Raw genomic sequence first — 17314 nt, 5'->3', positions numbered from 1 at the left:
TTGTCCTTTTGGAGTATCTCCTATGGAGGAGTAGCCTACTACAGCAACTTGTCTCGCAAAATACTTTCTGCCTCTAGGCTAGGCAGTTATATGGTATGCGTAGACAAAGAGGTATGACAAGAGACCACAGTATGCAATATCTGCATCGGGAGTCTCTACAAGCCTGACATTTCGCCCTGAAGTAATGGATTCCAAGGTCTTTATGATGTGCAACACTCATATAATTAACTGCTACCCAAACAAATGTAACTTTGAGCTTAGGCCTACATGTCAATTGACATTTGGTATGATAATGACAGCCCAAACAAAAAATGTAACCTATAATATAACACCTTTATGTCATTGACATGATGTTTATGACTCCATTATTTTCTCACTGCCACCGGCGTAAAGTTAAGTGTTACTACGGGATATATTTGTAACTGTTTACGTGTAAACATGGCATAAATTAAAAAAAATTAAAAGTTTGGAAATGCTCATTCTGAAACTCTTTTTATGTGTAAATGAGAAGCCAAAACCAATGCATGTTGAAAAAAAATATCCATGTATGTGTAAACGGCTTCAAATTACCTTAGGCCTATGTTTATTATTTGCTCTTGAAGAGTAGGCTAAAGGTTGTACCAAAATACTTTCCCCATAATAAGAGATTATGACCTTAAGGGTTTTAATGTTTAACACATAAAAGGAAATTAGCCAATTATGTACTAGCCACGTCACAAGTAACGCAGGACACAAACAAAGGCCTAAAATCTTGTGAAATTCAAATTTCCTCCAATTTGGAGCCAGCCAGTAAAACCCAGCCGCTTGACATGGCAGGTTTAAGGCAAAGACACCGTCACGGTCTGATTGATGGTTTCTTCAACCTGTGGAAGACAGAGGCATTTCCTAGAAGCCAGTAGAGCCCATCCTATGAGAACTTGGCCAGACTAAACACACTCAACGCAGAGCGTTGTAGTTGTGAGAGGCAGGCTTGTATTGGCCTTTCTCAAATGACGTCTGACACCTTTGATGTAATGCATTTGGAGAAGGAAAAGTACCATCCGTTGGCATAGACATAAACTTGTACCCCACTGTTTTCTATGGAAACCATTCATTGTTTTTCCTGCTTAGCTTCATATGATGGCACTTGTCTGACGTCTATGTGACAAAAGTTAAATTGTTGGGAGTATCAGCACAGCAATATAACCTCACCTCCTACTTCTTGCTCATAGATCTCCTTTAGCTTCAGCAGTGCCTCACCAAAACTTTCCATTGTTTGTCTGAAGCTTTGAGGGCTCGCTGAAGCTTTGCCCGTGCACCTGAAAGAGAGAAAAACAAATAGTATTTAAGACCTTATAAAGGACAATTGTGCATCATTTTTAGAGGTTCATTGTCAATATTTGTGGTGTCTGTCCAAAATGATTAATTCATTAATTTTTACCCACCTTCAGTTTCAAGTATTCCCATCGGCTAATAATAATAATAATAATAATTGTATTTGTATAGCACTGTGTCATACAAGGCATGTAACTCAAAGTGCTTAACAAATGGGAAAAAACATTGTTAGAGATAGATTTAAAAGGAGAGGAGAGATAGATTTAAAAGGAGAGGTATAGAGGAGAGGCAGAAAAAGCAGGAAGGCAGAGGAAGAAGAGATAGACAGAGAATGTAGAGTCATAAGGTCAACGTAGGTTAGGACCAGGATTCTTAGATGTGTAAGGTCCATAGTGGGTGGGCCTATCATAAGTCATCAATAGTCACACAGAGATTGGGCGCTCAGGTGCGGCCCCTGGTGGCATCAGGGGTGAGGAAAAACTCCCTTTCGCTTGATTCATAGTTTGTGAGGGGGAAAAAAAAGCTCAGTGAGGTCTGAGAAAAAAGACCCCCTGTAGTCAGGAAGAAACCTCAGGCAGAGACCAGCGGCCACCTAGGGGAGCCCCCTGCCAGGGCTGGATTGCGAGTAGTAAGGGCGCTGCGGCGGCTGGGACACTATGACGTCTTGGCAGCTAGGAGTTGGCAAGGATGAAGAGGTGGGTCTTCAGCTGCTTCTTAGAGGAGTCGACGGAGGTGGCTGATCGGATCTCGATGGGGAGGGTGTTCCATCTCTTGGGCGCATAGGGGGCTAAGGCTAAGAGGGCTTACCTATTCAGGATGTGTAGCTAATGCGTGTTAACTGTAATGGCATGTTATAACCAGCAGGGGGCTGGGGTAGCCATATATAATGTGGATCGATGACACATGAATCAGTTGAGTATTAAACGTACTGAGATATACATCTTGACAGTTGTGTCCTGAGTCATTACTAATAGTAAGTGTAAGGAACAATACATGGTGTCAGAATTCGACAACCCACGACAGGAAGAGTCGTTGCGGAAGAACTGTGACAACTATTTGTGCAGTTTGCGGTGGATATAGGAGAGTGTGTGTCGTGCAACGGTGAAAAAGGGAGCGAAGTCGGCGAAAGCTAAGAAGCTAGCGACCAGCTAACAACGCCAGGTAGCATGGACCACATCTTCACTATCACGCCGCCCGGAGCTTTTGACTACGAGCCAAGTTCGTGGCCAGCCTGGATCAAACGCTTCGAACGTTTCAGAGTCGCATCGGGACTGAAAGACAAAGACAGCGCTTTCCAGGTGAATTCTCTGATTTATACAATGGGCGACAAAGCCGAGGACATTTTGGATTCGTTTGGTCTAGCGGCAGCTAAAGTGGGCAATTACGATGAAGTAAAAAAGGCTTTTGATGAACACTTTGTTGGCAACACCAACGTAATTTATGAACGAGCCAAATTTAATAAGAGATGCCAAGAAGTAGGCGAATCTGCAGAGAGCTTTATCACAGCAGTGCATAAACTTGCCGAGCATTGTAAATTCGGTGTGCTGCGTGAGGAACTGATCCGAGATAGGATTGTTGTGGGCATACGCGATGCAAAATTGTCAGAAAGAATGCAACTAAATGAAAAGTTGGACTTAAAGACGGCAGTAACGCAAGTTAAGCAGCACGAAGAGGTGAAAAAGCAACAGGCAGTTATACGGTCAACCGAGGCAACGGGGCAAGTGGATGCGATATCCAGGCGAAAGCTGAGCGGGAAAAAGGCTGCGCAGGGATTCACCCCGCCTCACCCGCAGCATACAGCCAAGCCGAAACCGTGTGGGAAATGCGGCAAATTTCCAAAACACTCCTGGAAGGAGTGCCCAGCAAAGGACGTCGAGTGCAGAAAATGTTCTAAGAAAGGACACTATGCTGCTGTGTGCAGAGGTGCACAAAAAGTAGACTGCATAGATGAGGACAATTCAGTTGCTTACCTGGGGGCTGTGAACCACTCACAGTCATCCACATGGACTGAGACACTTGCTGTAAATGGCGGGCCTGTATGTTTTAAAGTGGACACTGGTGCTTCTGTGACTGCCATTCCGGAAACAGAATATGATGAACACAAACATGGCGCCTGCACAGCAGCACGCAGGCCTCTCCTGGGGCCTTCAGGCCAGCCTCTGAATGTCATGGGGCAAGTGACTGCAGTCATCAGGAGGGGCGACAGAAAGATCGAGGAGGAGGTCTACATCGTGAAAGACCTCACCACATCTCTACTGGGTCTTCCTGCCATCCGGAGACTGCACATGATCCCTCAGCTGAACAGCGTAGACGACACAGAGGCATCCTTCCGCTCAACATATCCAGAGGTCTTCCAAGGGCTAGGCCAGCTCCAAGGTGAATACAAAATCAAGCTTAAAGGAGACGCCCTGCCCTACGCTCTCTCAGCACCACGGAGAGTGGCCATTCCTCTCCGCGCCAAGGTGAAAGAGGAGCTAAACAGGATGGAAAAGTTGGGGGTCATAGCCCGCGTGGAAGAACCCACAGAGTGGTGCGCGGGCATGGTGCCGATCGTGAAGCCCACAGGAAAAATACGCATATGCGTTGACCTGACTCACCTGAATGAAAATGTCATCAGAGAGAGACACATCCTACCTGCGGTGGACGAAACGCTGGCCAAACTGGAAGGGGCCAGATTCTTCACAAAGTTGGACGCGACATCAGGCTTCTGGCAGGTGCCACTACACAGGGAGTCGATGCTGCTGACAACATTCATTACGCCAGAGGGCCGCTACTACTTCAAAAGGCTGCCCTTTGGTATATCGTCTGCCCCTGAACATTTTCAAAAGAGGATCTCCCAGCTCATCGACGGCATAGATGGAGTCCTCTGCCACGCAGACGATGTTCTCATCACAGGACAGGACAGGGCACAGCACGACAGCAGGCTACACACAGTGCTGCAGAAATTCAGAGAGGCTGGGCTCACCCTCAATGAAAAATGCCAGTTCGGTCTGACTGAGATCCGGTTCCTGGGTCATGTCATCAATGCCCAGGGCATCAGAGCAGACCCGGACAAAATCAAGGCGATCCTCGAAATGCCTGAGCCGAGGGATGTGGCGGATGTTCGCCGCTTTATGGGCATGGTGAATTTCGTTGGCAAATTTTCACCACGCCTGCCTGACCTCACAAAGCCCATCCGTGACCTGCTGAAGACAGAGAACAGCTGGACATGGGGGCCACCCCAGCAGAAAGCGTTCAGAGAGACAAAAAAAGAACTGGGGTCAGAGACTGTGTTAGCGCAGTACAGTCCAAACCATGAAACCATTGTGTCTGCAGATGCCTCCTCATATGGGCTAGGGGGGGTCTTGACACAAAAACAGCCAGACGGTGAGTGGAGACCTGTCGTTTTCATTTCACGAAGCCTCACGAAAGCTGAATCAAGATATGCCCAAATAGAAAAAGAGGCTTTAGCGTTGACCTGGGCATGCGAGCGCCTGCAAGGGTACATAAGTGGTCTGGACTTTACCATTAGAACTGACCACAAGCCACTCCATCACTCCTGAAGTCCAGAGCACTGGATGACCTGCCGCCAAGGATCATCAGGTTCAGACTCAGGCTGCTCAGATTCAATTTCAACATTATCCATGTCCCAGGTAAAAACCTAATAACTGCTGACGCGCTGTCGAGGGCGCCTCTTCCAACCACAGGCACCGAGGCTGAGCACAACCAGGAAAAAGAATGCCAAGCTTACCTGAACAGCGTGGTGGAAAGCCTCCCAGCCACACCTACAATGCTGGAACAGATAAAAAGTGCCCAACGCTCGGATGACGCCTGCAAACGCCTCAGCCGTTACATTGCAAACGGCTGGCCTGAACACAGACGCGACGTGCACGAACTACTGCAACCCTTCTGGCAGGACAGGTCATGTCTGCATGTAGGGGGAGGACTGCTCATGAAAGGTGAGAGACTGATCATTCCAGAACACATGAGAGCTGAAATACTCCAGAGACTGCACCAGGGACATCAAGGCATCAACAAATGTCTAGCTAGGGCCAGAGAGTCAGTCTGGTGGCCTGGCATCACGTCCGCTGTGAAGCAGATGGTGGAAAAGTGTGAAATATGTGTGCGTGAAGCTCAGACAGCTGTTGAGCCCCTCCTGACTACTGAGCTCCCGAGCAGACCCTGGCAGAGGGTCGCAGCAGATCTTTTCCAATGGCAGAATGGGAACTATTTAGTCATGATTGACTACTTCTCTCGCTATATCGAAGTTTGCACACTGCCCAGCACCTCAGCAAAACAGACAATAGCCAGATTCAAAGCTGTGTTTGGTAGACACGGCTGTCCGGACGTCTTGGTCACAGATAACGGCCCACAATTTTCGTGCATGGAATTCTCCCAGTTTGCACAGGACTATGATTTCACCCATGTGACAAGCAGTCCCCGCTTTCCTCGTAGCAACGGGGAGGCAGAACGGGCCGTGAGAACGGTCAAGTCTCTCTTGCAGAAAGAGGGAGACTTTCACAAGGCGCTGCTGGCCTACAGGGCCACTCCACTGGCCCATGGATTCTCCCCATCTCAGCTGCTGATGGGCAGGAGGATCAAAACGCCGGTTCCAGTGTCTCCAGCACAGCTACAACCAGAGTGGCCAGATCTACAAACCTTCAGGACGAAGGACGCTGCGTTGAAGCTGCAACAACAACAGACATACAACAGGAGACATCGCACTCAAACCCTGCCACCTCTTCAGCCGGGACAGCAGGTGTGGGTCAGACCGACAAACACCAGAGCGACCGTCGTGGGGCCGGCTCACACACCGCGCTCCTACGAGGTGGAGACAGCAGAAGGAGGACAACTGCGACGCAACCGCTCTCACCTCAGGGAAGTACCAGTACCTCCAGAACCAGGTGAGACTGTTACAACTAGGTCCGGCCGACCATCCAGGCCGCCCGAAAGACTTGACCTTTGAACATTGGACAGAAAAGAAAAAAGAAAAAAGGGAAAAGGGGAATATACCATACCTGAGCTGTAAAATAAAAATGTTATGTTCTTGTTTTCTTTGAATTGCAGTTCAGATTTAGTAGACATAAAGTATTCAGAATAGTCAATGCAGTTATACAAGATGGCTATGGTAAAATGTGTCTTTATCAGCTTATGAGGTTAATGCTGAGCTTTAAGATTTTATTTAGGGGTTTGAAATGAATAAAAATGAATCCTTAAGGTTATATGGTAAATGAAAATAAGAAAATAGCCATACTGTTTAAAGAATGTTGTTATGGTAATGTTTTGCCTAAAACAGTTAAACTGCCTACTGAAAGGGGGAGATGTAATGGCATGTTATAACCAGCAGGGGGCTGGGGTAGCCATATATAATGTGGATCGATGACACATGAATCAGTTGAGTATTAAACGTACTGAGATATACATCTTGACAGTTGTGTCCTGAGTCATTACTAATAGTAAGTGTAAGGAACAATACATTAACGTTTAGGCTACCTTCACAGTAACACAAGTGTCTCTCTCCTCCAATGAAAATACATCTAAGGCACGTCAAATATTAAAACATTTAGAGGGTGTGTTCGTCTATGTAACTTCCATAAAAAGGTTACATTTATTGTATGTCAGGGGGGAAGTCCATATTTATGCATCATGCTTCACCTAACCAGTGGCATGTTACAAATGTCTCATTTTTCGTTATTCATTGGCCTAATGACACAATAAACTCACAGCTGTAAAGATCCAATTTGGCAATAGGCAGCCCAGTTCCAATGAGCAGCATAGTTACAGTACCTTTTTTGACCATTTCCTACACAGTGTATCTTTAAATATGCTATGCTGTATGCTCATTTATTGTCAATCTGCTGCCTAGCCTGCTCTCCTAGTCCCCAAAACGTCTATTTGTTTCTTTGATTGCCTATCTTTCCCATCTTTATTTTTGGGCGAAAATGTATGGGTTTTCCATATAGGGATAACACCGACACCCCATGTAACTTAACGCCGGCGGACCGTTACAACCAATTACACAACAGCTATACAGTATGGCCTGTTCAGGTACATTTAATTGCTGGCTTGAGGTAAAATTAATCATTGACTGGAGTCTATTTCCTTTGTCTGTCAATCGTCTGTCAGAATCATGGGGCAAACCCAAAATCCACAGCATTTTCAATGGTGATGACATAAGGTTGGCAATCTCTATTGTTCTCATCAGAAATCTCGTAGCCAGTTGTCTCAATACTAATGTGAGTGGCTAGAACAAAAATAAATAAATCAGGAAAAGTTACAAAACTGGTTTAACAGCTTGAATACAAGAAGCAGTCTGCAATATATCACAACTAAAGCCTGGCTTTTGGTACCATGGATACATTTTAAAAGTCATGGTCATAGGTGCACCTTCGAAAGCTATCAAGCATCTCTACTTGCATCCATCAATCTAGCATGGCTAACCACAAGGAGAAGTTGACTTCAAAAACAGCATTGTTGCAGATTGGTGTCCAAATTGTTGCATTGATGTAAGAGGTAACACTTGTGGCTCCTTATAATATATTTTATAGCATTCTTTTATTTAGTAACAGAATTTCGTATCGACCACATGAAAAAGTTAATTTTGCGGGGTCATCTCTATGTTTCCCCGGGTCCTATGTTCCCCAGGTCCTATGTTCCCCGCAATCGGAACCCTTTTCAGAAAAGGGTTCTGCTTCCAAGTAGACTGCTGCCGCATGACAAAGCGCAGGTTGTTGTTGCACCTCTGACAGGTTAGGTTTCGGGATAATTTTGGTCAGGGACAGGGTTCAAATTTATAACTCAGAAAGATTGCATTACTGACAGGTTAGGTTTAGAGATGGTTTTGGGAAGGACACAATTTGAAAACTCGCAAACATACAATGCAGGGAACATAGAACCCTTTTTTACAAAACGGGTCCTAAGTTCCCCGGTCCCATACAAAGACAGGGGAACATAGGACCCCGGGGAACATAGGTACGTGGTGGGGAACCTTGCATATCTCTGTGACCCGGATAGCTATACCGACGGGGGCTCTGCCCCCAGCAGGTCCAACCAAGTTGAGCAGGTATTCCAGGTAGAGTCCAGACAAACAACAGCACCTGGCCCTCCAGGTTGGGGTTTTCGGCCAACAACTCCATCCCGTTAAAAGACACTATTGTTCCTGAAACGTCTATGAACTATACCACTACGGACCTCACAGTGGACTCGAGCCAACCTATTGGCAGTATGACCGCCCCTGATGAAAGCCTTCAACAGGAAGTGGAACCCAAAACACATAAAAAAACAGCTCAGGTCACGATTGAAATGAGAGGGTGCAGGTTGCACATTCTGGGAATCAGTGAATGCCGATGGACCGGCTCTGGATGCCAGGTGATGAGCGATGTCACAGTTATCCTGCATTCTGAGCACTCCGATCAACACATGCGTGGCGTGGCCCCCATAGTCTCAAAGGAGAAGGTCAAGACCTTGCTAGACTGGGAACCCCTCAGCGACAGGCTGATCAGAGCCTGCTTCAACTACATGTACTGTAAACTCACCATCATTCAGTGCTATTGTTAGATTTCGGAGGTGTTCCAAAATTCTCTTCTCTAACAAAAATTGAAGGCTGAATACTCTTCTCCAATAAAAAATAAAGGATGAATGCTCTGCGTTGTGTTTTAGTTGACTCACTTGCAAAAATAAAATAAGTCTTGACTTCGTAATTAAAAGGATCGATCAGGATACAATTTATTATAGAAAAAGTGAGATTACAAAAGAATAAGAAGAAAATAAAAATAAGTAAAAGTAAACGAAGAATAAAAAGGTTAAAAAGAAATAAAAATGAGACAAAGTCTCTCAGCGTCTCACTATCTAGGCAGCATCCTATCTCTGGCGAATGTCAAATCAATCGACAGCTGACAAAATGGTGGCAACGGTTTTTATACCGTTTTCCTCATGTCAGCAGGTTACACGTATGCAAGTATGATCTTAGTTAAGGAAGATGTCGTCTCCATGTCTCCAGTAGTGACGAAGCATAAAAACACCTATCGCTAAGGATAACACACAGCCTAGAAGTGTCTGCTATCTGGAAAGTTAGGCGCGAGCACACTGTGCCCTGGCACAATGGCCTTCAACAGCAGAGGCTCTCGCTCTGAGCTCTCCAGATATCAGCAAAGTAACAATAAACATTCCACATTCCAGGGCCCAATTGATTGGAACACAGGAATAGAGAAAAGTTAACAACAGTATGGTCAATCAGTTGTTGGTCAGCTGCAAAGTGCAGCTGGATATACCACTCAAATTCAACACTATGCACCAACTAATGAAGAGAAGGAGAAGGAAAAAAACAGTGGTATGAGGAGCTACAGCAGACAGTCTCTAAAGTTCCCAGCATGACATGCTAGTGATCGTGGGTGGCATCAACGCCAAGGTGGGAGCTGATAACACAGACTGTGAGAGAGCTATGGGGAAGCAAGGGTGCGGTGTGATGAACGACAATGGTGAGCGTCTCGTTGACGTCTGCATGACCAACAACTATGTCATTGGTGGCACCATCTTTCCGCACAAGACTATCCATAAACTCACATGGAACTCACCTGACGTTTCCACCACTAACCAGATCGATCACATCTTGATCAACGCAAAGTGGCTCAGGCCCCTCCAAGATGTTCGAGTTTATCGTGGAGCCGATGTCAAAAGCGACCATTACCTTTTAACAGCCATTATCAAGCTGAAACTAAGGAAAGTGCAAAAACAGAATCAACGTAAGAAACATCTGGATGTGGCCAAATTAAGATGCCCTAAGACCAACAAAGAGTTCTGCCTGGAACTGAAGAACCACCTCAGTGCTCTCGCCAAACCTGCAGACAAAGACTTGAACACCCAAGATAAGTGGGAAAACATCAAAAAGTCTTACACAGGGGCAGCCACCAAAGTCTTGGGCTATAGGAAGAGAGAGAACAAAGAATGGTTAACACCTGGCACCTGGCAAAGAATTGAAGAAAGAAAACAGCTGAAAGCCAAGATGTTGAGCACAAAATCACCTAGGCTCCATGAGCAGGTCCAAAACGCCTACAAGGAAAAGGACAGAGAGGTAAAGAAGAGTGCACGGAGTGGCAAAAGGGCCTTTGTGGAGGACCTAGAAAGCGAGAAAGCGGAGTGTGCAGCTGCACGGGCGAGTTTAGCACAATTTACAAAATCACCAAACAACTCACAGGCAAGTACAGCAGACAGCCAGCCCCTATCAAAGATAATAGGCGAGTACATTTAGGGTTTAACCCCAAAAAAATTGATACAAAAGGTTTTTTTATGGATTCTATTACTATTGGACCTGCTAAATGACATACTAAAAATCTAGTAAAATCTGACTTTGGGAAATGAGTTTTTTTCAACATGGCTGCCATAGGCTTATTATAAGGGTCAAGAGACACTCCAGGTGAATAGGCCAAAAAATGTAGCTTGCCGATATCACCATGAAACTTAATCCGGTGATTACTCACATATTTGTGAGAAAAAAATGTATTGCAAGTTTTCTGAAATGTTATGTTTTAATATGGTAATTGGACTATATCTAATTAAATATGCATTACATTTCAAAATGCAAAACCTCAAAATCTGAAAAAGCCAAGCTCAAAATTACTCTTTTATTTTGTTTCTAGTAAGCCAGAAGATATCTTCAGAAGAGATTATGGACATCTCTTTTTGTTTTGTAGTAAATCTAAAAATCTTTGTGCACACACCAGCTAGCATTTTTTTTTCAAAACATGATTATTTAACATCTCTCTTAGATAAATAATTGAGTTTTATGTGTCTCAAGTTCTTCCAGACATTCTTTGAGTCTGGTGGTATCATTGTTAGCATGTATCAAGGGCAAGGTCAGCTGTCCTCAAATCATAGCCTCTCCACAGAGGTGTCCTAAGGGCTGGTGCTGGGACTCCTATTTGCCATGTACACCACATCACTGGGCCATGTTATCTGTTCTCACAGCTTCTCATACTACTGTTACACCGACGAAGCACAGTTACTTTGTGCCAGATGACTCCACGGTCACACACATTTCCGCTTGCCTCTCTGAACTATCCACAAGTATGAAGGAATGCAACATTCAGTTGAGCCTCGCCCAAAAGTACTGCTGGTGATCCCAGCCAAAGATTTAGGTTGCCATGCTATCGAGCTCAATATGGATTCTGCTACTGTTGCCTCAAATAAGGCCACAAGAAATCTAGGTGTCATTGTTGATGACCATCTATCATTCTCTGACCACATAGCCTCAGTTTCCCAGTCATGTCCTCTTTCTCATGCCCTAATTGAATACAAGGCCCTGACCCTTGCCATGACGCTACAACAGGCCCTACTCTGGCTTACCTGAAAGCTATGCTAAAGCCCTATGTCCTTTCAGGACATTGTCTGTTTCCAGTACCAACCGTTTCACCTTGCCCTCTACTTACACATGTAGTGGCTCCTGTCTATTCAGTTCAGCTGCTGAAAGACCCAAAATACCTAGTGACACCATGATTCATCACTGATGATGTGCCCTGACAAACAGCACATGGATATTATCATAGCAGTAGTGTCTTTATCCACCCAAACAGCACTCCAAACAAACACATCCTGAAAACATGTTAGTTCATGCCAATGTAATTATCATGTAGTAACCTTTATTTTTAAAAACTTTGATCTTGAAAATGACACCTTTCCTGAAGTCAGATTTTCCTAGATTTTTAGTATGTTATTAAGGACACTTAGAGGTAACAAAATCAGTTGAAAAACCTTTTGTATCAATTTTTTTGGGGTTAGGTCTTTTTTTTGCATAGATGTACTCGCCTATAAACAAGGCAACATCCTCAGCACTGAGAGTGACCAGATCTTGAGATGGGCTTAACATTTCCGTGAGGTACTCAACTGCCTTGAGCCAGACGATCCTGCCAACCCCCCACCAGCAGAAAGTGTCCATGACATCGAGACAACCCCCTCAAGTAAGGTAAGAGGTAAGAGGTCAAACTAGCCATCAAAGCCTTGAAGAATGTGAAAGCCGCCGGCATAGACTCTGTCCATGCAGAAATGCTGAAAGCTCCGTCAATGTGCTTACTGACCTCTTTAAAGACATCTGGGAGAAAGAAGTAATACCTCAAGACTGGGACAAGGGCCTGATTGTTAAACTACCCAAGAAAGGAAACCTACAAAATTGCGACAACTGGAGGGGCATCACGTTGTTATCAGTACCATCTAAGGTCTTCTGCAGGATCCTACTCGACAGAATCTTGCTGTCCTTGCATCAAAGAACATCCATCTGCAGGAGAAAACTGACAGACTGAGCAAATTCACCTGAACATCAATGCGTCCAACACACAAGTGATGTGCATTAATGCCACCCCTGATGTACCAATCACAGTGGATGGGCATGCTCTCGACTATGTTGAGGACTTAACCTATCTGGGAAGTCTTGTCAGTAAGGAAAACTCTGCGCAAAAGGACATTAGAGCAAGACTCGGAAAGGCACAGGGTGCTTTTGTTAAGCTGCACACCATCTAGAAGTCCAAGCAATACAGCTTACGAACAAAGGTGCGACTGTACAACAGTAATGTAAAATCTGTACTGTTGTACGGCTCAGAGTACTGGCGAATAACATCTTATGACATGAAAAAAGTTGAAGCCTTCCACAATGGATGCCTCAGGACATCTGTAGAATCTTCTGGCCCGAGAAGATATCCAATGCACATCTATACAAGAAGACCAAGTGCAACAGCGTGGTAATAGAGATCAAACGCCGCCAATACCAATGGCTTGGGCATGTTCTCAGGATGGACCAAAACTGCATCCCCAAAATTGCACTACGATAGACTCCACCTGAGAAAAGGAAGCAACGCCAGCCCAAGAACACCTGGCGGCGTACAGTGAGAGCTGATAGTGCAGGTTCAATTGTCCCAAAAATAAGGTTTAGGAACATTTCATATAGATTTTTCCAAAATTTATTTTTTTTATCAACTAGAGACCCCGTAGTCTTCAGATCCACCTGTTTCCAATTTTTTTCTAAAGTGGAAACGCCCAAAATCCAAGATGGCGGATATGTGGTCATATTCTTACACAACTGAATGTAATTGAAAGAAACATGTCATATACCTTTTTGGAATTGGTGTTTTTTTATATTTCTCACACCTCCTGAACACAACACAACCTGTTTCCACCCCCCGCCCCTTAAGTTTTAGTGCCAAAATCCAAGATGGCTGAAATGACATAGCATACATTATATACACCGCATTCCACATTATTACGCAAATGACATTTTTCGCGGTTTCCCCAAATAATCAATACAAATGACAGTCATCATAATTTTCAAGTCATCAGTCATTAGAGTACAATTAAAACGTTTTTGAATGAACCTTCCAATGACATCTGTATTTTTTTTAAATAATAAAAAACTTAAAATGCTCTGTTCCACATTATTAAGCAAAATAGTTTTGTAGTGTTGTAATCCAAATTTCCAATTTACATCAAAACAGTTGGAATTTGGTACCTTCTAAATTACATTTCAATGTTCAATACTTGGTGATAAGCTCTTTTTCTTACTAACTGGAATGCTGCGTTAAACATTGAAGTCAATGGCAGGGCATTGTATGGGAGTTTTGGAAGCCCAGATATCCTTGATGCTTTGCTCTCAGCTGTTTTTGTTTGTTTGGTCTGGTGACCCACACTTCACTCTTCAATATACCCGTAGATTTCTATGCCACCTGTAGGTGCTTTGGTGGTATCGACATTCTAACTCACCAGACATAAAACCCCATTGAAAACGAATGGGATGTTATGTCTGGTGAGTTAGAACGTCATCACCTTCAAAGCACCTAAACGTGGCAGGGAAATCTACGGGTATATTGAAGAGTGAAGTGTGGGTCACCAGACCAAACAAACAAAAACAGCTGAGAGCAAAGCATCAAGGATATCTGGGCTTCCACAATTCCCATGCAATGCCCTGTCATTGACTTCAATGTTAAATGCAGCATTCCAGTTACAGCTTATAACCAAGTTTTGAACATTGAAATGTAATTTAGATGGTACCAAATGCCCACTGTTTTGATGTAAATGGGAAAAAAAGAAAGAAATTTGGATAACAACACTACAAAACTGTTTTGCGTAGGCCTAATAATTTGGAACAGAGCATTTTGGGCATTTTAAGTTTTTTAATATTTTAAAAAATACCGTTATCATTGGTAGGTTCATTCAAAAACGCTTTAATTGTACTCTAATGGCTGATGACTTGAAAATTATGACGACTGTCATTTGTATTGATTATTTGGGGAAACAGCGAAAAATGTCATTTGCGTAATAATGTGGAATGCGGTGTATTTGGTGTTTTAAGATCTCTAAAGTCATTGCTTTTTCTTGTATTTAGTAATATTCATGATGGATAAAGGACTGTTCAGTCAGCCATTACATGAACTTGATTCAAAAATGATTCAGTCTGTTGTAAAAATTCAACATGACATCAGAAAAGGCATTGAACGGCTCTTTAAGTTATAATATGACCAGGTAATATATCTTATCCTATTTATTTGTAGGACCCCCTCTGAATAAAAAGCAACTTGTTTCTATTTTTCCTTTAACTTTTAGAAGCAAAATCCCAGATTATAGCAAAATAAGGACATTTGGTGTTTTAAGGTCTATAAAGCCATTCTGCAGTATTTTTGATAGGCACATAACTGTCATTACATGAAATGCTATCAACATTTATCTCATATTTTGCCAAATTCAACATGATGTCCAAATCTCCTAGATCTCATCTACATCTGAACTGACCCCTGACCTCAATAGCATAGCAGCAGGTGGAGCTAGTGTGATTTATGACAGGAGTGGAGCCCTCTTTCCATCCTCTTGATGCCTCAGTCTCAGAGGAAGAGCATCTGACATTTGGGGTGACACACAAATGTTGGCTTCCAATTGGCCAGTTGAAAAAAAAATTCAGTTGCCTCCAACTAAACTCCCTAGACTGATCAGGAAGCAGAAGAAAAATATCATTGAACAACTATCCAGAAGAATGGTACCACCTTATTCCACACATTAATATTGAGGTAGACACAGTTTACATTCACACTTGTGCCACCAATATTTCATGATGCCAAAGGTCTTACAAAGGTATGATAGAGTGGCCATTACTAGGGTCGTGGGTGTGCACTGACTGTCATACCAAAGAGCCTAGTTCTCTGCGCAGAGAGCATGGCAAGATTGTTGGAATTGGAGGAATGCAGCATCCCGGCCCCGGCCTAGAAGTTAAAAAAATGCTAAATGGAAAAATGTATATGAAATGTTCCTAAACTTACAACTGAACCTGCGCTATGACATTTTTGACTGAAAATAGCTGCAATTATATGGTTTCTGACATGTCCCAAAACAGCAAAGTTTTGAGGCGTCTTCTAGTCAGTTGTCCTGAGACTGTATTCACTTGGATGGGGATAACTCGACAAAAAAATGGGATTTGTATGCAATAAAAACATTTCGCCAGTAACTAAACCATTTGATTGGATAGGGTGATGAATAACAAAATCCAAGTATTTTAAATTTTAGTTTTTTTTAAGTTGACCTCAAAGTTGAAAGTGGGCTTAAAGGGTACATGGGCTTAATGGGTACGCTTACCCCTTATACAACATATTGTTTCAGTAGGATGTTTTACTCCAAGGGTCTTCATACAGACCATTACAGTACATTACACGTTACATTAAATTTTAAGTAATGACTGGTACTGGTTACAGATCCAAGAGCAATAGATGTCTTGCTCAAGGGCACTTCAGAGTGAGGTAGGGAGTGTAATGGTGGGATTCAAACTGGCCACACTCTGATCTAAAGTTCATATCATTAGGCTGCGGCTGTCTACAATACTGGAAAAAAACAAAAGCAGGATGTCATGGCAAGAGTTACCATAAGCACATAATTATCACATTTATCCGCTTCTAGTAAGGTACAGTTTTCATCCCTCTGTGGTGTGACTGCTCTCATAAAATCTTGTTTCCATGGCCAGACTGCATTGACACAGCACAAAGAGGGTGTGGGTGGAGTATTCAAACAGACTGCTGAGGGCTGAGCTGCCCAGCATTATTGTATTTTACAGGGTATATACGTATATATGTTGTTCGCAAATAGTTTATCAGCTCTGAGTCTTTTAAACCCATTAAAAGGGCACTAACAAATGTCTTGTTCCTCTTTGAGCCCTTAAATTCAATAACGAAGTAGTAATGAAGTAAATATTCTTGTTGACTGAAGGAAACCATGTCACCTGCTCTCAATACATCTGTTGTACTGTACACAGTAACTCCAATCATTATACTACCTTCATTACACTACACAGATCTACAGTTGACATGCACGGGGCACTTTCACAGCCCGTTGCAAACACGTATGGCGAACATGATCAATGAGCTCCTTAACACCCACCTCTCTGAGCAGCAGTGAGTGACTGGACTTGCCCCTGGATATGAAATTTTCTCCTTGTCGAAGTTTGTTGGCCCCTTGATCACCGCCTATCCACGCGTAGAAGAAAGCAGCCAGCAGCAAGCAGAGAAGGCACTATACTGAGAATGAGCGTTAGAGCCGGGTAGGGCACATGAGAAGGAACAGTTAGACCAGACGTGCGTCTTTTCTCCCACATGTCCTTGCAAGTTTTGCATCTGCCCACAATCGTGCATGCACACAGCTCCACACACACACACACACACACACACACACACACACACACACACACACACACACACACACACACACACACACACACACACACACACACACACACACACACACACACGCACACACAAAAACGCACACACACACACACTGATGTGAAAACTGGTTGGGGCAGAATTTCTCATCCATGGCACACAATGATCCACCTTGGAAATACCAGTTTAGCTACTATATGCCAAGAACTGGATTTTCAGGATTGAACAAAAAAAAAAGATAGAGCAGAACAAAGCGAACTAAAAAAACTTAAAATAAAGGGAAACCTGGAACACCACAAGACATGACAAAAAGGGAATGATGTGATTTGTGAAGACGGGCATAA

The 17314-nt window shown here is 43.6% G+C and overlaps 1 protein-coding gene across 1 annotated transcript in view; it reads right to left on the bottom strand.

The window, feature by feature from the left end:
- rbbp8l (retinoblastoma binding protein 8-like) overlaps positions 1–16997 on the bottom strand; it is a 40243-nt gene extending 23246 nt beyond the window's left edge. Inside the window, exons 1-2 of the mRNA XM_063208825.1 lie at positions 16690–16997; positions 1192–1298 (exon numbers count right to left, since the gene is read on the bottom strand). Coding sequence (XP_063064895.1) covers positions 1192–1252 — 61 coding nt within the window. The 5' untranslated portion in view covers positions 1253–1298; positions 16690–16997. The remainder of the gene's footprint in view (positions 1–1191; positions 1299–16689) is intronic.
- Positions 16998–17314: the final 317 nt, after the last annotated feature.

This window comes from Engraulis encrasicolus, chromosome 10 (genome assembly GCF_034702125.1).
Source record: "Engraulis encrasicolus isolate BLACKSEA-1 chromosome 10, IST_EnEncr_1.0, whole genome shotgun sequence".
Lineage (NCBI taxonomy): Eukaryota > Metazoa > Chordata > Actinopteri > Clupeiformes > Engraulidae > Engraulis > Engraulis encrasicolus.
The sequence above is the reverse complement of the archived record's forward strand: the minus strand, read 5'-3'. Positions and strand labels throughout refer to the sequence as shown.